General features: G+C 32.9%; 1 protein-coding gene across 2 annotated transcripts in view; it reads right to left on the bottom strand.

Annotated features, from left to right (window-relative positions):
* Ano3 (anoctamin 3) overlaps positions 1 to 20698 on the bottom strand; it is a 394245-nt gene that overhangs the window by 265149 nt on the left and 108398 nt on the right. The window contains exon 1 of one of the 2 annotated variants that reach the window (XM_046438221.2): positions 573 to 810. The exons of the other annotated variant lie outside the window; for it this stretch is intronic. Within the exon in view, the coding sequence (XP_046294177.1) occupies positions 573 to 618 (46 nt within the window). The 5' untranslated portion in view covers positions 619 to 810. Of the gene's footprint in view, positions 1 to 572; positions 811 to 20698 lie in introns of those variants that run through there. 2 annotated transcript variants of the gene reach the window in all.

The raw sequence follows: 20698 nt of genomic DNA on the forward strand, positions 1-20698 counted from the left end.
GAAGGACACTAGAAGAGAAACCTAACAAGGAAATCTGAACCCATCCAAGCGTGGGACACGGACAAAAATTAAGTTTTCCAAGTTAAGTTACAGAGCACCTTCTTCTGGGACAGGCCAACTTCAGGAATTCTTCAAGATGCATTTATTCTAGGATTGTGGAAACGCCTTTCAATTGTAAGGACTCGCTTTAGAAAAGCATACTAGACATTTGAATCCCATAAGGAGGCAACATCGTCCAGCCTTTCTGTCTGCAAATCTCACAAGGGTACAGGGCTACTCAGCCAACTCCTACTTAACGGGCTCACTGCAACTCACTGAAGCAGTCCTGAAATAAATCCTGTTTCTCCCGGGCACCGCGCGGAGGCTCAGAAAATCAGAGCTATATGTGAAGTGAAGAAACAATTAAAATATACATTTATTATTATCATCATTATTATAATTATCACTAACTTCACAGAGTTCCTCACTTCTGTGCTGCTTTAAACCTGGAGAGGCTGCTCCTACACAACTGCAAGGGCATGCAGAGGGGGAAGTGACGCCCGCGGGGAGGGGGTAGCAAGATTCCCACTGACCTTTTTGCTGCTTAAAGGACTGAATGGAGCCTGAATGGTGAACCATTTTCACTCTGCGCGTCCGCGCTGGGTTAGGGAGCTTTCCCGGACGGAGGCGGAGGAATAGTAGCAAGATTCTGAGAGGCTCCTGGGCTACCAGAAATCCCAGAGCCTCCGCAAACGCACTGCAATCCGACACCTGCTTTAGCCAGCACTTAGCTCCAAAGACCGTGCGCCCGCCAGTGTCGTTGTTATGGCAACCGAGAGGGCGGTCCAGCGTCCGGCTCCCCTTAGTGGCTACTCCTGGAATAACCCCGCATCTCCACAGGTCCAGTGCCGCAGTGGAGGTGGGCGTTGCGTGCAAGGTTGGTTGGACATGAGAAAGGAAGACTTATTCTTAAGGACTACACAAAATGCACGCGTACCTCTCTAATACCGCCCTCCTCCACCCTTTTCAGGCTTAAAGGCTGGTTATTGCGTTCAGGCCCTAGCATTAATTTAAAAGTTGGTCTGCAAATATTGGCACTTTTAAAGAAGGGTAGAGTTGGTCACTGCTCTGAAATGAAATAGGAGATGCAAATACATTTTTATCTTTCCCTCTTAAATTTAAACATTAGGAGGGGAAACTACCTTGGCTTACCCAGTAGTACGTTTTATTAAATAAGCTCTGCTACTATCTAGCACATTACATTTAGTTTTCTGCTTCAGCTATTCTGATCTTTAAACATTCATGATATACGGAACCATTTATTATCTATGACATGACATGTATTAAAAATACTATCCATGATAGCTTACTTCTCTTAAAAACCCAATAAATTAGGAAAAATGTTATAATTCTAATATTAGAAAAAGAAACTGAGGCTCAGACTTAACAAAGGATTTTCACAAGCACACAATCAATCCATATTTGAAAGAGAAGTCACCCAATATCCAAAGAAGTGAAATAACTTTGGCACATCCACTGCAGTGTCCAAAGTGGGACCAACACATGTTTCAGTATGATCTACTGTCCTTCTCTTTCACTGCTTCCCGATTCAAACCCCTCAATTCCTAATGGAACATATAACCTATCATTGTACAAAAGTACAGCCAAAGAACTGTTGTTTCCTAAGTTTCAAGGTTTGTGAGAACGAGAGGCAAGAATATATCTGCTAGACCTGAGATGAAGTGAGATTTTTGAATAGCATTAGAAATAATTTTCTTTCTAAAAAACAAGAAGTTTAGAATTATTTTTAACACCCTACACCCTAACCTCTGCAGTACTGCTATGATTAAATTATCTTGTTATAAAGTTGATTTTTTTAATTAGAAACATTTTGGGTTGGACTGCCAGATTGCCTAGCAGGGGATTCAAAGAACATCTTTGCTTGTTTTAAAATCAGTCTTTTAGGGAAGGTTGCTAGAGGAACAGCTTTGTGAGGGGCCGAGGAAATTTTAAGCACCATCTGCTTTATAGGAAAGACAGTGCAAAGAGAAGGAAAAGATTGTGTGTGTGTGTGTGTGTGTGTGTGTGTGTTGAGAGAGAAGGAGATAGTGTGTGTGTGGGGGGGGTAGTGTTTAGGAGTTGGGAGTATGGGAAAAGATATTTGAACAACTTTTCTGATAACATCTTTCTGTGACCTGGTAAATGCAAATATTTTGAAAGCTGACCTCTCCATTATAGAAAGTTTAGGAATAAGTGCTAAATTGCCACATAAAAGGTGGCTAAACTAAATGAGTTGGGCTGATTTTACTTACTATTTTTGGTTTCAAAAATCTTTTCCAAAATTTTAATGAGAAAGTGTTAATTTATATAATGTTCAGTGAAAGGGCATGATTAATATAATAGTATGATATTGGCTATGTTTTGGAAAACAGAAAAAAAAAGTAAAGAAATATGCCAACATGCCCAGAGTCATTAATTAATTACTTTTGCAAGTTGAGGTTCTGAGTGATTTTCAAAATACTTTCCAACTTTATCTCATGCTTTCTACAAATGACACATATTGAATGTGTGTGTGTGGGGGGGGGTGTGTATCACATATATGTTGAAATTCCCCCTACTCCTCATCTATCTTGCTATAATTCCAATTTGTTTTTTAGTCTTTAAGAGGCATTTTTTTTTGTCATTGGGGTTTCTGCTGTTCTCTCTCTCTCTCTCTCTCTCTCTCTCTCTCTCTCTCTCTCTCTCTCTCTCTCTCTCTCCTCACCACCTGTCTCTTGCCCTCCTTATGTAATTAATTTATCATGACACCAGCTTTCTTTGTCTCCCAGAGAGGTAAATAAGTCTGTTTTTTTTTTTTTTTTACATTACTGGGAAGCTTTATATTCCTTTGAATCTTTAAATATGAAGCTCAACTTAGCCAAATGAATCTCACAGATCCCTGCATTGTAAGCCGTATCAAAGCTGAGCAAGTTCTGATGCTCCCTCTTTGGATACTGAATCATTGTCATAATTAGTATTAAAATTGCCAATTCTGCTTTGCACTATCTAAGTGGTAACAAATAGAGATAGACATTTTCTTTGCAATTATTTCTTTTTAAGAACTTAGTTTTTTCTGGTATTAATTAGTGAAATGAAATCACAAATTCCCATGGTAAGGAGTTTATCTATAAACAGCAAAGAATAAAGAATTAATCTCCTTGGGAACCATTTTTTAGAGGGAGAATATAGTCTCCTTGAAGGCTGATTGAGTGTAGATTATCTGATCTTTTAGAAACCATTGTAGTTTTTGTCAAACAAGCTCAATGCATTCTTATTAATGAATAAATAAAGAAATTAGTTTTAAAGATGTAAATTTGTTTTAGAAAAAAAGTTTATTCAGTGACTTGAGCAGTTGCCATCATCCTAAAGCAAAGACAAATTAAATATATTAAAATATGTATGCATACATTCATAGGCTTATATATATTTGTATTTAATTTTTGGGTAATTCCTTGGCCCTAGTTTTTCTTATATTTTATTAAAGACCCGAATCAGCTCTTTTAAAAGTCATAATCTATCATGAAAGAAAGCAACAAGTGCAATTTAGCAATCAGTTCCCCCAAAAGCTGTGGTCCCTGGCTACATGCACAGTGTAACAACTGAACTAACAAGGTTGGTCCTACCAGTATCCAGTTTGTATGCTCAGATAAACATTCATATCTGACACTCCTGATGGATGTGACCAAGAGAAAATAATGGAGGAAAATCAATAGCTCCACTTTATTTGAGTCTAGCCTGATGAGATGTTACCATACAGTATTTTGAAAGGATGGGAAAAAATGATTTGCTTGAGAAGGTAGAGTCAAGTGAAGGCAGGCTTGTAGGATAAAGGAGATGATGTACTAAACAGAAGCTCCTACCTCATGCCCCTACTCAAAGCTTTAATTACTTTTTAAAACATCTGTAAAATCAAGACCATGTCATCTGTCCATCCATCTGTCATAACCTACTTTGTCACACACAGCTGTTGACTCTATTACATTGTTTGTGGCAAGGGTATTACAGGTGTTTGCACATGTTCAAACTGATCAAATATTAAATATTTGTACTTCTTTGTTTATAAATTATACCTTAGTAAGCCTATTACAATTAATTTAGTTTAAAACAAGATGATATTCATTAATGTACTTTCTTGAAGCTTCATATGTGTTCTCAGAATTTTCCCATATTGTTTCTAAGAGTTTCTTTTTTATTTGTTCTTTTTAGTTATACATGACAGTAAAGTATATTTTGATATATTTATACATACATGGAGAAATCTTATTCCAATTGGTATACAAGTCTTGTGGTTGTACATGGTATATGGATTCACTGTGGTGTATTCATTTATATACATAGGAAAGCTATGCTAAAATCATTCCACTGTCTTTCTGTCTCCCCTCCTTTCCCTTCATTCCCCTTTGTCTAATCCATTGCACTGCTTTGAAACTATCATGGATGCTTTTTTGGTTAATGTTTCCTCCACTTGGAATAATTGTTCTAAAATTCCCACTTATAAGTTTTTTCAAAATTTTCTCATTCTTCAAGGAACAAGGGAAATGCCATTACTTGGATATAGATTTCCCTTTTTCACATCCATCCCCCAAATGCAGTTAAATGTGAATTTAACCATCTCTTACTTAAAGTTTTATTAACTCTACTTCATGAAATTATATCATGTTTCTACCATGAACTGCATATATAACCTTTGGAAGTAGGCTTATGTATTTTATCTAGTTAAAAAGAAACACTTTAAGGTAGAGTTTGCGTTGACTTGCTTTCTGTGTCTTACAGTGCCTAAAAAATGATCCACACATAAAAACTGATGAAACAAATGTTTTCCAAATAAACAATTTTCCATATTCTCAACTACTTCTTATTATCTGTAAAATGAGTTCAATTGTAAGATATTCAACTATAAGTCTAGTAAGTTAATTGCCTCTTGAGATTTGCATATTAGTCTGTGGCTTTGTATTACTTCATGATTTTGTTTTCTCCAGACAGATAATTTCATAAACACTCTTCTTGCAGTGTTCTTTGGAAAATCTAAGAATGTAATAACTGTTGACTTATTTAGTATACTATATCCATTTTCATAAACTTTTAAACTGATACATTGACCATATTGAAAAATTTATCATATTTTGGTGAATTGTCAAAATTCCCCTTTTCATTGAGCAAAGGAAGACGCAGCTGAGACTCAATGGTGGTACAGGGTATTTAGAGCTGGTATCTCTTCTGACAGCTAGGCCTGTGCCTGACTGACATAGGGTTGTGTCCTGTTAGCTGTTTGGGTGTTTGCCTAGGAAGGTAGGGGTATATTGTATTTTTTATAATTAAATATTTATTTTCCAGGAATAATGGATGCTTGACTTTTGAAGAAGCTTGGGTGATTAGTACAAACTGTGATCTCTAAATGAACATGACCAGTCATAAGAATATGAGTATAATACTAAGCAACCATGTGTATCAGCCAAGGAAACAAGAAGGTGAAAGAAACCTTACATAATGGGAATAAAAATCTTTGCTGACAACTAATCTGATGGGATTAATATCCAGATTATATGAACTAAAAAAAAAACCCAAATAACCAAATCAATAAATGGGCAAATGAATCAAACAGACATTTCTCAAAAGAAGTAAGTCAAATAACCAATAGATACATTTAAAAAATATTCAGTATCTTTAGTAATCAAGTAAATGAAAATCAAAACTACAGAGATTTAATCTTAACACTTGTTAGAAACGCAAACATCAAGAATATAAATAAAAACAAATACTGGCAAGAATGTGGAGAAAAAGGAAAATTTATGTTTTTGGGACTGCAAATTAGTACAACCAGTATAGAAATCATTATAAAGGTTTTGCAAAAACTGGAAGTGAACATCATTATCCAAAGTACATGCATGAAGACACAAATTGGGTGTCAACCTACTTTATATACAAACAGAGATACGAAAAATTGTGGTATATATGTGTAATAAGAATTGTAATGCAAAAAACATTACATGTATAAAGACATGAATTGGTGTAAACATACAAAGATATGAAAGATATACACAAAGATATGAAAAATTGTGCTCTATATGTGTAATAACAATTGTAATGCATTCCGCTGTCATGTATTTAAAAAAATAAATTAAAAAAATTAAATAAAAATAATCAATTTTAATTTAATTTATTTTTAAAAATACATGATAGCGGAATGCATTACATTACAATTCTTATTAAAATAAATAAAATAAATTCTTATTTTTACAATTCTTATTAAAACAAATAAAATAAATTCTTACAATTCTTATTAAAATAAATAAAATCAATTAAATAAAAAAAACTGGAAGTGGAAACACCACATGGCCCAACTATTCTGCTCCACAATATTTATCCAAAAGAGCTGAAATACTAGAGTGACAACTGCATTCCAAAGTTTCTAGCAGTACAGTTCATAATAGCCAAATTATGGTATCCATTGATATATGAATGGATAAAGGAAATGTGGTATGTATGTGTGTGTCTACATACACACACGTGTGGACACACACACATACACACACACACACAAAATGGAGTCTTATGGAGTCCTATTCAGCCATTAGGAAAAATGAAATTATATCACTTGCTAGCAAATATGTGGAAGTGGAGAACATAATACTGATGAAGTAAACCAGAGTGAGAAAGTCAAGGTTCAAATATTTTCTCTCATGTATAATATGCAGAAGCCACAGAGACATAGGAAAAATAGGGGAGGGTTAAAAGAATAGATAAAGGCATCAAGGGTGAGGGAAGAGAGATGGGGAAGGGGAGGAACAGCAGAATTTAATAGACCAAATTTTGGTGAATGCATGCATTAATATATAATAATGAATCTCACTATTATATATAATTATAATGCACCAATTAAAATGATAAATACATAGAAGGAAGACACTAACAGAATAAAGAAAGTGGACCAGCGGGAGGGAGGAGAGGTGGGAAAGGGTAATACTGGGGATTAAAATGGAGACAAATGTTATACACATTTATGATTATAACAAATGCACTCCTATATTATATATAAATATAATGCACTAATAAATACATGAAAATCTATGTACATGAATATTTATAGAATAAAAATATTCCTGACACATTGTTTATGATAAATGTAGACTGCAAAATAATATTGCTCAATTTTTGCAAAAAAAGTCTGTTCATGTGATAACATCTGTGATGATAGAATTTAAACTATAGCTAAGTCTAGACAGAGAATATATGAGTGAAATGATATTTTTCCATTTTGTCTACTAATATTTTAATCTTATTTTCTATTAGTTCATAGAATAACTTTGTTCTGTGTTCCCTTTTGTCTCAGTGTAATTACTAATAACCTCAAACGTTTAAAAAGCATGCTGGCTTGTGCAGTAAGTGATGTAGCCAACTTTAAACATCATATATATTTTACTTTTTCTAGAAAAACATGAAAAATGAAAAACAAAATACTAGCAAAAATTTTAAATAATGTTGAAAAATATAATTATGCCATTTAATCCAATACTATATATTATAGACTAGTAATTGAAACAAAAACTGTGCTTAGCCATGGAGGTTCATTTCTTGACCTAACATTTAGGTATAGAAGGGCATTGATAGAGGAGTCTAGCACATGTATGTTTATCCAGGGCCGAACAATGCTGTCTGACTGTGGGACATTAATTTGCCTCATTGGACGAGGACGTCATGTCTGTAAAAGGCTAAAGGGTTAGATTTTCTCTAAAGTCCATCTCACCCCTCATATTCTACAACTCAGGTCTTTCTGAAGACAATTTCATGTCCTCTGCATTCGGAAATGCAATCCTCATGGCTGGTGTTACCAGGCTTATTCCGCTTTCCCCTGTAAAGGAAGGTATAGGAAGTGGTAATGAAATATCTCACAGATCCAAATCTATAAATGGAAGCTTTGTGACAATCTGACCTTGAGTGGGGTCTAAAATTAAACTTTGTGATACCACAGAGAGACAAAAAGTTTGCTAAAACAAGTCATGAATAGATTATTTAAGAAGTTAATTAAGAAAGTAAATATTGATGACTTGAAACTATTTACATATCAATAATTAAAGTCAATTACAGCTTTTTTCATTGAAGTAAATCTAAAAAGCTATGTTTAGTATCACAGAATAGTAGACCATATTATGCCATCTTAAAAAATATTTAGCAAATCATATTTGATATCAAACTTTCTTGCTATAATTTCTATATGTAATAGGAGGAATCTACATACATTCTTTTCCATTTAAGAAATGTACATAGAAAGCAATGCGCCAAATTCAGCCAGCACGTATATTTTTAGTTTTTGCAAGCTTCTATATCAAAGGAAACATTACGTCGTTGTAATTACTTTAAGAATAGATAGCATATGGTTATATAAGCCATGAGTGTTTGAAGTTTCAAGACTTCTAAGTTTGTGGTGTTTTATTGTAAAACAATGGTTGAATTTTGGAAATAATATAGCATTACATTATTCATGATAAACAAGGATTTGCATATGATTTCTTTCAGTAAAGAGTGCATATTAACTCTAGTGTTCCAATACCAAATCAGGTTTTGAATCTGTGAGATCATCCTTTTCTTAACCCTCTTGTTCAACACAATCGATTTCATAATCCTGTTAGTTTAACCAAAAATTGTGTGTGTTTTTATAATCAATTCTTGATCACCTAGAATCTTGCCTCTTATGAGAAGGCAATTCATTTAGGAGTGTCCAGTGGTGATTTATTTTGTATCTTTATTGTCCCATCTGTATCCAGATTGCCTTTTGGAGTCAAGATTGAAACATCAACTCCCATGGGTCTCTAGCTAATCACTAATATTTAATCTATGTATTTATACGATTAAATTCAAGGAAATAATAATATGATTCTTAGAGACACTTAAGAACTAAAAAAAAAAATACTGGAAAAAAAAAAAAAGGAAATGCTGGGCTGGGGTTGTGGCTCCGTGGCAGAGTACTCACCTAGCAAGTGTGAGGCCCTGGGTTCGATCCTCAGCACCACATAAAAATAAATAAATAAAATGAAGGTAATGTGTCCAACTACAACTAAAAAATAAATTATTTTTTTTAAAAAGGAAATGCTATAAAATAAATTTGAATTTGTTATCAATTATTTCAGCAAATGCAGGTAGTTGGAAGTAGGGGATGTAAAATTACTACAGAAGACTATTAAGGGGATGGGAGGCGAGAAAGGAAAAGTGGAAAGTAAAAATAGTCTGAAGACCTACTTTTACTGGAAATAAATCAATTAGGACACAAGTAGAAGCACGTATCTTAATGACAAAATAACTTGTTTCACATTATCTGATGATGAGAGCAAAGAAAACAAAAGTAATATTTCAGGAATCAAAAAAAGAACAGTAAATTATCCAGGTAGGAAACAAACAAAATACAATGCATCTTGATCAAAACTTGGGAAAATAAGGAAAAAAAATAAGAGGAATAGTAGACATGGGAAATACCTGATGGATACAAAGAAACATGAAAAATGTCAAGTATGTCAGTCAGTATGCAAAACATAAACATAGTTTTTTTTTCATTGAAAGTTATAAAGTGGATTATATCAAGAGACATACTTGGTTAGAAATAAAATATTTAAGCAAAGTAATAAAGTGGAGGGCAAAGTAACTCCAGTTAAATGTAAGTAAAACTTCAGGCAGGGGGCTGGGGATGTCTGGCATGCGTGCGGCCCGGGTTCGATCCTTAGCACCACATACAAACAAAGATGTTGTGTCCACTGAAAACTAAAAAAAATAAACATTAAAAAAAAAAAACTTCAGGCAGTGCTAACACTAGTCTATTCCATACAAACAGAGCACCTATGAGTAATGACCTGTATATCCTGGTGTTTAATGCATAATTGCTCTTAGTAACAAAGTGATGAAAACCAAATGAATATCCCGAAATGTGGCAAATTATCACTTAGCCTACAGAAAGTCTGCTCAATCATTCAAATGGGGTTAAAATAAAAGTTACATATTAGTTGTTAGCATACGTGGGTAGATTAATGTGACTAGATGGAAGAAGAACAGGTGATAAGGGAAACAAAAAAGGAAAAGAAAAACTGTACATTCAAAAGCATATGCATTACCACATTTATGAATTTATGTAAAATTATGTATATGTATGGATAAAACAAAATTAGACAGAATTCTCATAATCTGGCCCAATGTACGTTTTTCATCAGATTTCGTTCACTTTTTCAATACAAACTGTTGGCTTGGGTCAGTACATGTTTATTGATGTGCTTCACAAAAAGCAAGCCCAAATACCTCTTTTTATCTCCATCCTTTTGTAACGTTCTCCACCTGCTGCTTGTCATCCAAGTTCTCCAAAGCCTAGTTGCTGTGTTATCTCTTTTAATACACCAGCCCACACAAAGTGTCTTCTGAACTTCTTTATCCTCACTAAATAATTTAGCACTTAATTATATAGAATCAGCAGTTGTTCTCTGATTCTTTTATGCCAGTTAGTCATGTCTTCTTAATTATTAGTCCTATTCTAAGTTTTCTATTTCACTTAACAGATGCATCACCAAATTGTACCTTTAGTGTGATGATTGTTATGTACAGCATAAGGCTTTGTCTTTGGTTTCCAAACACAGATTCAGCTAGAAAGCTATGTAGTCTCGACCTCAGAAGATCTCAGTTAAAAATGGTGCTCCGTGACTTCCTGGGGGATGTGCCTGACTAGATCATATTTTTCTTTACCTTTGTTCCAGTACCTGTAAAATAGGTCTCTAAAGCTTAATATAAAACTTTAAAACAGACTGAATTATGGAAAAAGTTGTGATTTTAGAGTCAGCTAATTTGACCTGAGCCTATTTAGGTTATCTCATGAAGCATCTAGCAATTATTTACTTGTCCTTTGGCATCCATGTGACTTTTGTTTGTCATTAGCTATTGTGTGTTGTGTTGTCCAGCATTGGTGTGACCACATAATTTATTGTCCTACTGGCATTCTGTTTTTATGTGTAGTGAGTGAAAATAACATAGAAAATTGTAATACATAGGTATTTTATGATCTTGTATGTAACTAGACACACCTTTATCTTATGCCTCAGAGAAGTGTGATATCTGTAGATGACCTTATTTTTTTTTCTGACAACATACTTACAGAATTGTCTAGGGTTTACAGAAAGAACAAAAATATTGCATGAAAAATAGAAAATTAATATCTATTAAAAATGACTTACTGAAATTAATTCCAGTAGTATGTGAATATGACTTCTGAACTGTAATTAACCATAAAACATCACATGGCTTAATGATGAGGATAATGGGTATAATATTTAAGAAACCTGATTTCAGTTTGAGAGGTTGATTAGACCCAGATAAATTCTGTCTATCTTATTTCTGTGACTATAGATACACTGAACACGTCTTGTTGAAAGTGGAGGAAATGGAAAACAAAATATGTTATTACATGATTTGAATCCATCTAACACATACTTAGCATGTTTTCTGTCTTTAGAGTACTGAAACCCAGTTCTTAGAAGAAAGCCAAAATCTTTGAGTCTCAGACAGGGATTGCAGAAAGTGTTCCAGACAACCTGAGGTTTGGCAAATGAATAAAGTAATATACAGATGAAGATGAAGAAATTTTAAAAAATGAAGAAAGGGATGGGTAACTATTTGCCTTTGTCACTTACAGTACTAAGGTCCTCCTTACTTTCTACATAACATCCCTGACAATTCGTTTTCAGCCATAAGAATTTTGTGTGCTGCTGTCTCATTTATAATAACAATTAAAAGTATAATAAGAATAACAACTAATAAAAGCTTAGTATGCTAAGCACTTATCTCAAACCTAATACTAGCTTTATGAGTTCAGTACTGTTATCTCAAATTTATAATTAAGGAAACTGAGGAACAGAGAGATTTAGTAACATAGTGAAAATTGCATACCTAGAGAATATATAACCAAGATTTGAACACATAATCTGGCTTGAAAGCTTGTGTAGATGACTGTTCTGCAGTAATAGCTCACTAAGCTATCTCCTAAGCTATTTTATAAGCAGGAAAAAATGACACACTAGGAAACTAATTCCATTCCAATTCCTTACTGAAAAACTATCCTGTTGATAAGACTTTATTGAATTTGCTGCATGGTGCCAGTTTCTCTCTACTGAAGATGCACAGTGGGAAAGGGACTTGTGTCTTTCTATGGACAGGAATATGTTGCCTTCTATTTAAGAATTTGTGGTTTTTTTCCCTCATGTTGAATTTTTTTATATCTTTCTTTTATTCTTTCTTAGAGAACCCATTTTAATTATATTATGTGATAAAATTTAATTTGATAACACAACATAAACCTTTTGTTATAATGTGATACTGAAAAAGCTTTGATTTATATAGGACTTAACAAATTGTTGTGAAATTACATAATATTTCCATTCATCAAGGGTATTCTTCATTTGTGAAGTAGGTACTATTACCTTTATTTTCTTAATATAAACAAGATTCAAAGCAGTTATGTTACCTACTGAGGTTACTCTGTTATTAAATGGTTCAGCTTGACAATACTGGTACTTCAAACTTCAAATTCTGAATCTAATATTCTTTAAATTTTCTCTTTATGAAATCTCAGCTCTCTTAGTGTCTGTTATAAAGGAGAGCCATGGTGATGGCGTGTTCAATCAATAGGTGAATGAGTGTATGTCCTAATAAAATATGGGTATTCAACTGCACATATTTTGTACAGCTTTGCCAGCTACCACTTTTTGGTGCTGGCAAAAAGTTTTTGGCTTTGAGGATGTTATGTAGGAACAAAATGGTAAAAAAAAAGAAAAACTTCTGTTTTGGAACAATGAAATTTAAATTTAAATTACACTCTTAAAAATTTGGAATTGCAGCTAGATAGGAGGATTAAGTTCTAGTGTTCCACAGCACAGAAGTGTGAATGTAGTTCACGACGTTTGTTATGTTTTATAGAGAATTAGAAAAGAGGAATTCAAAGGTCCAAACATTAAGAAATTATAAATATATAAGGAGATGGATTGCTAACTGCCCTGATTTGATCATTACACACTGGATACATGTATTAAATTAAATATACACACTCTTAATTATATATACATATATACACACACATACACACACATCAATTAAAAATAAAACTAAAAAAAATAGAATTAATTTAAACAGAATTTCCTTAGAAAATAAAAGAATCACATGTTATTTTGTTATTTTTTCATTGACCAGGTCCAGGAGAATAAGAGATGTGTTAGAAGAGAGAAGTTTTTAATAAATTAAGGGGAATATCTGGATCAATTTTCCAGAATAATCATGTGACTCTCTCCACAGTTATTAATCTGGTTCCAGTTAAGTCAGGAAGTCATGTAAATCCCTAGTGTGTGAGGTAATTAGGGATCTCCTGAACACTAGGGTATGGTCATGGGCTTTGATATCCATGAGGATTCTGTAGACTTTTTGGATTCTTTTTAAAAAACCAACTTACAGTTGATTAGTAAATTATCATTCTCCTCCTTAATAATTTATTCACCAACACACAGCAGTTTGTTGATCTATCCTGTCAATATACTTCCTCTTAGACAGGTCTGAAGATAAAGTAAAAAACTACTTTCTACCAAAAATTTTGACTCTGATTTTCATGGTCAGTAAGAACTATGGGTCATAATTCTCAATATCTTGTTAATATCTATCTATAAAGGGTCAAGAGGTCAGTTTCTTCAGGACGACATGGTTGGAAGTCATGATGCAGTCTCAGACAAGGTACTTCATGAATCTGGACCACATTCATAGAATCTGTATTTAATTAATATTTCTGGCCTTATAAATTTGTTGGGAGGATGCAATAAATCCACACAAAAGCTAAATAAATGAACCACTAGTGCTTGGTACATAAGTATAATTTAGGAAAATTCGGTTCTTACTAATATTCTTATTGCTTTTAATGTTATCTGTCCTAGAGTTTGTTTTTCTTCATGTAGTTTTTCAAAGAATGACCATTTTTTCTTCTGATTTTCACTGTATAATCCACTGCATGCCTCTAGGCATGCTAACACTACTAATAATTATCTCTATGTATCTCTTAATATATGAAGGGAACTTAGAAACAAAATGGTGATGAAACTTTAAAGAAGGAAGATAATAGCAAAGTATATACCAGAGGGGGTGGGGAAAGCTGACAAGCTGCTAAGAGTCATACTAAAGTGGCTGTTATGGTTTGAATATAAGTTGTCCCCCAATAAGCTAAGATGTGAGACAATGCAGGAATGCTAAAAGGTAAAATGGTTATATTGTGAAAGTTGTAACATAATCAGTGAATTAATCCATTTTATGGATTAATAATTTAGAAGGACTACTATCCTGGTTGGTAGAATATGGCTAGACAAAGTAGGGCATTGGGGGCATGCCTTTGAGGTTTATGGTTGTTTTTTTTTTCTGATTAGTTATACATGACAGTAGAATGCATTTTGACACATCATACATAAATGGAGTATAACTTCTGATTCTTCTGGTTGTACATGGTGTAGAATCACACTGGTCATGCAATCATATATGTAAGGTTATGTTTTGACCTGGCATCTCCATCTTTTTCTCCTTCCATCTGACATGATCTGAGTAGCTTTCTTCTGCTACACTTTTCCACAATGATGTTCTGTGTTACTTAACTCTCAGAGCAATGTTAGGGACTGACCATGGTCTGAGACCTTTGAAACTATAAACCCCAAATGAAAATCTCCTCCTGTAAGTCAAAATACCTTGTCAGGTATTTTGGTCACAGCAATGAAAGTAGAATAACACAGGGGCTTCTACTGTTTATATGCTAAGAGAGTATCAGTTATCAGCTTACGAATATGATTTTGGTACACAACACAGAGACTTTTTCCAAGATGAAGTCCTTGCAATCTTGACATTGTTATTAATGCTAATACAATGCTAACAAAAATGATTCTTATGCCTTGGACCAGAGTACACTTCCTGAAAAGTTTGGAAATAGACATTGTTGGTGTATGACTTTTTGTTTTTATATTTTCAAGTTTGAACTCTCTACCCTTCAAGTGACCTATTGTAAAATAGGTCTGATACTTTAACTAATTAACTGGTTAACCAATAACCAATACTTGATTGACTAATGGACTTGTTCTTTCTCTTCAAAAATTAGTTAATTGCTGAATATATTCTGCAATTGTCTAATTTCATTTATCATATACTGATGTCATAAATTTTTAAAGATTTTTAGGGAAATTGGTGGTGTTATGTATGTAAATATATATGTGTTCATATATACAAATTAAACAATGATAATATGTAATCTCACTGTCCTAGAGTAAAAGTTAAAAGTAAGTATATATGAGATAGATTTTAAAGTGGTCTTTTGCTGATTAATTTATTAATACTTACTGGGATTATGAAGTTATTCTATTGTATAAATACCTTCTTAAATAAGTAATACAAAGTCTTTTGAGTATAAATGTTGTTTTAGAAATTTATATGTAAATGCAATTGCATTTGAAGCTTATGATAAAACTAAATAATTGCAGATATGAATTTATTTTGCAATTCATAGGATAAGCTATAGTATCATATATGGTAATAATATGAATATGATGCTGTTCCCAGCAATATATTAATATTAATTTTTATTTTAATGTTAATATTAATATTTGTAATGTTATGTTAATTTTCCATACCCACTGAAGGTACCATAGTTGATACCACACTTTATTCAAGCTAAGAGCTGGTGGAAGCTCCTGAAACTCCATCTCCCAAACCCACCTTCATTATATTTGTCTTTAAGTACCCACACACTTTTCCCAAGCTAACAACAAGGAGAACACAACTTTTGTAGGCCTATGAGAGGGAACAAAAAAAAAAAGGATAAAAATTCCTTACAAATTCAATAGACCAGAAACAGAGTAGGAAAGTGTTTTGGATAAAAGAGTTTTTCATATGGACTAGAGCTGCAACCAAATTATTATCTGGCATGGGCCAAATTCATTCTGAAGATGTGTGTAGGAAGACACAATTTTCAGTAAATTGCATTAGAAACTAAGCAGGTGGGTAGATACTTTTTGCTGTTATGCAAGATGATTTAGCTGTCATCTTTGAAAGAGTTCAGGATGGCCAGATTTTCCAATTATATTCTCCCACTGTGTGTAACACACTCTTTTAATATCCTGCCCAACCAAACTCAAAAGCTGTGCCTCTTTCTTTGCTCACTCCCTGCTCTTCTTCAAAATCATCAAAGTCACTAGAAAACTCTAAATGTGACCTGTACTTTCTTATTCTGAGATATTGCTCACTGTATATAAAATCAGTTGTTTATCCCCCAGATCAATGAAATTCTCATCTTTTAGACGGCATAAATACCACATTCAAAGCCAACTTTCCAAGCGATAATTCCATTTAGGAATAATCATAGCTTTTGGAAAAAAAAACACTTCTTCATAAATGTACCTAAGCCTTAGAAGATATTTTATAAGTATAGTGGGAAGGAAATTCTTACCACTGTAGCTATTTGACCTTGGGAAGATTAAGATCTCTGACCTCAGTAATTTCTTTTGCTATATAAGACTAATAATAACTGCCTTGGGATATTGTAAAATTTAGTCAGTGCATGTTATTTAGCGTTTGTTAAGTCTCTGGCATAGATTCTGGTTCATAATGAAAATTCAATGAGCAGTACCAATCAGTAACTTATTATGCCCATAATTATAAGAATTCTTTTATTATGCCTTCTTCCGTAGACAGTTGATTTCTAAACACTAGACACCACACTTTTGAGTTAATCTCTATGTCCTTATCCCTGTTTCAAAATATTTGGAACAGTGCCTTGTATTTAGCAAGCAAGCTTTTTCTTTCATTTCAATAAAATTCACCGAAGCTTATTCAATTAATATTTTAGAGAGGTAATTTCACATTTTAAATAGAATAACAATTGAAAAAATTTTATTTTATGCCATGATAGAAAAAATATCATTCTATAATGCATCCACTAATTTAATTCTGATGTTTCAATATCATCATAAGATATGGACTTGAATAATTTGATGGTTAGCAGATAAAAACATAATGAAATAATTTAATTCATAACAGTAGGATCTGCTTTATAACATGAGATTGTATGCTCTACTATTTTATACAAAATGCATTTAAGTATCAGTTTATGAGACATAAACTGGAAGACACCTTGGAGTATATATAATTCAGTCCTTCTTTTTTATATTTTTATTGATTTTTTTAGTTATACTTAATATTAGGATCATTTTGACATAATTATAAAAGCATGGAATATAATTTGTTCTAATTCAGTCCCTAGTATTTCCCCTTGTCCTCTCCTGCTCCCTGCCGCTGTTCTCTTGCCTCTAATCTGCTGATGTTTCTTCAGTTTACTTTACTTGTAGATTTTTAAAATTGGTGTCTTGTGAATGTACATAATGGTGAGATTCATTGTGTTATATTCATATATGTACCCAGGAAAGTTAAGTCAGATTCATTCCATCTCTCTTCCCTTGCCCTATTCTTTCTCCTTCCCCCTCAATCTCATTCCTCTACTCCACTGATATTTCTTCTATCATGATGGAATTGCCTTACCTTTTCTTTTATTTTTTGTTCCTTATTTTTTAATATCTTCTGCATATCCAAGGTAACACTGAACCTTTAACTTGGCTTACTTGTATTAGCATGATCATCTCCAGTTCCAATTTTCATAATTGCATTCTTTTTATAATTGAGTAATACTCCATTGTATGTGTGTATACATACATTTCTGCAAAAATATATACATATACATTCATAAATACATATACATATATGTATGTATATGTGTATATATCTAGACATATATTTGCTGGTTATGCTATTAAAACATAAAATACATAATGATTTAGAAGGAATCAGTCCAGATATTCAGGATGATCATAATAATTCTACACTAACTTCCTAAAGGTTGCAATTTAACCTGAACTTCACACATAAGAAGGATTTTAATATACCAAGAGAATGCAAAATTACTTCAAGTGTGAGAAATAATTTGTAAAAATGTAGAAGACAAAGGTTTTGTGAGAGGAAGAAGAAGATGTGGTGGGAGAAGGCTCTTTAATAACTCTAAACATGTGAATGACATACAGTTCAATGCAATTTGTAATGCTCTACGGAACTGAATCATCCTGTCGGTTACATTTAATCAAGAACTATAACTGAACAACATTGAGAAAGGGGCTCAAATTATCGTAAGATAGTTTTAGGAAGAGTTATACATGCAGAAGTTTATGGAAAGGTGCATAGAGCTCTGGAGATCATCAGGTATCCTTAATGATAGAATCATGCTCCAACAAAGTTTGCAGCAGTAGAAAATAGAACATGTGAATAACATTACAAAAGAAACTGGAATTCCACAATTAGCTAAAGAGCAGATAAAAGGAGAGAGATGGAGAAAGGAGGAGATCCCAGTTCATGTTTTTGTTTCAGGTTTAGTCAACCTGATATGTTTTCTAATGACCAAGATGCAAATGCAGTGAAGAAAATCAGATAGATATGAGATACGATGGCCCCTCTTCCCACATACCAACCTTGGGTTGAATTTGGGACAATTCAGTACATTGGTTCAAGAGCCTGAGGGAGAAGTGATATTAGGAGACAAAATTGAGATGTTATCAAAAGTGAGGGTCAAACCTATATAAAGAATGAGCACTTAAAAGCAAAGAATAGAGCACAATAAGTGCAAGGATCCAAAACAGATGCTTAGCAAATATGTACAACTAGCTGGAGGAAGAAACAAGAAAATCCAATAAAAAATGAAAACCTTAAATGGAGTATGGGGTGGAGTAATAGAACTAGATATACTCAGTTCTATAAAGGGAGGACCATAAATTTTGATGCAGTCGGAGAGGTAGTCCCCCACATCCACGTTTATCAACTTCAAAATGCTGTTTGTTGTGTCAGGATGTATATCTGATTGAAAACTTTAAGTTTTGCATGAAAAGTCACTATGAAAAGTTTAATAAAGAACACTTAAGTTATCATATATTAATAATCCTCAGAAGAAACACAAGTGAATTGAAACCTGTCATTTAAAGAAGTTTCTGAGTAAGAGTGTCTCCTGAGAACTTGTTATACATTTCCAAATTTTCTATTCCTGTGAAACCCCTGCTGTATCAGAATTTATGAGTAAGTCACAGTTTAGGTTTATTGTCTGTCTCAGTAAAAAGCCTATAATAATATGGTTTAAATACTCTACATATGTTAATAAATCTAGATACCACCATCAATGAAGGAGCTACATATAATGTTGAATGAGGTTTGAAAAGAAAGTGTATTCAATCAGAGGCTATTTAAATGAAAATCTGAAACTTTTCAATATTGCCTTCAACCACTCCCTGACTCAAAGATTAATGACATTTGAATCAGACTGAATCGTATACTACTAATTCAGATGCACAACTTAACTCACAATTGTTTTTTTTCTTGATTAGAACGAAAGTTGTGTGGGATATTGTTTTATTTTGCTTTCTTTCCAAAGAGCTAATGAATCAGTTTAGATTGCAAGTGAGTCATGATGAACTAGTTGGATAAATTTAAAGAATTCACTTTTTCTTACTTTCTTTTTTGAAACTTTATGTTTTTATTAGTGAAATCTAATAATATATGATAGTGGGATTAATTGTGATAAATTCATATATGCACATAACAAAATTTGTTCCAATTAATTCCCCAGTACTTCACCACCACCCTCTTTTCCCCTTTCAATACTTTCTGGTCTTCCTTTTATTTATTTACACATACATTTTTCATTGATACATTATAATTATACATAGATGTGGGATTTATAGCAACAGAGTCATACATGCATGCAGCATAATTTTGCCAATTTTATTCCTCAATATTTCCCCTTTCTCTCTTGTCTTTCCCTCCCCTTTAATCTCCTACCTCTACTGATATCTATTCTATTTTTTTGAGATCCTCCTTTGTTTCTTTTCTCTCTAGCTTTCAAATATGAGAGAAAACATATGACCTTTGACTCACTGAGTCTGGCTTATTTCATTTAGAATGATGTTCTTCAGTTTCTATAACAGTGCAAATCACAATAACCAAACAAGGGGTCAGCCAAGGGTCCATTTGTCAACAGACAAATGGATAAAGAAAAGGCAATATATAATATATATATATATATATATATATATATATATATTATATATATATATATATATTATATAATATATATATAATATATAATAAGTTATATATAATACATTATATATATATGAGTCCTTTTCAGCCATAAAGAAGAATGAAATTTTTAAATTTTTCTTCATTCCTGTCTTGTAAAATGAGAGGACTGAACTGGATGATCCAAAGACACTTTTATCCATATATGAATACACCATAGTGAAACTACATCACATACAACAACAAGCCTGGATCCTAATTAGAATAAGTTATACTCCGTGGATGTATGATATATTAAAATACATCTTACTGTCATGCATATACAAAGAACAAATAGAAAAGAATCTTTTACCATTAAAAATTAAATAGTTTACAATTTATTAAATTGGGACAATAACATGTTTGTTTTCAAATCCTCTTTCATTTCACTTTTCACAAATTTATCACATAGATGTGGAAAAGATATGGATTTGGGGTCTGTAATATGGATATGAGTAAAAAGTTAAATGTAGCTGTATGGTGGTACACACCAGTAATC

Source organism: Marmota monax, unplaced genomic scaffold (genome assembly GCF_021218885.2).
Source record: "Marmota monax isolate L192 unplaced genomic scaffold, Marmota_monax_Labrador192_F-V1.1 WCK01_AAM20220418_F8-fsc00061, whole genome shotgun sequence".
NCBI classification, from domain to species: domain Eukaryota; kingdom Metazoa; phylum Chordata; class Mammalia; order Rodentia; family Sciuridae; genus Marmota; species Marmota monax.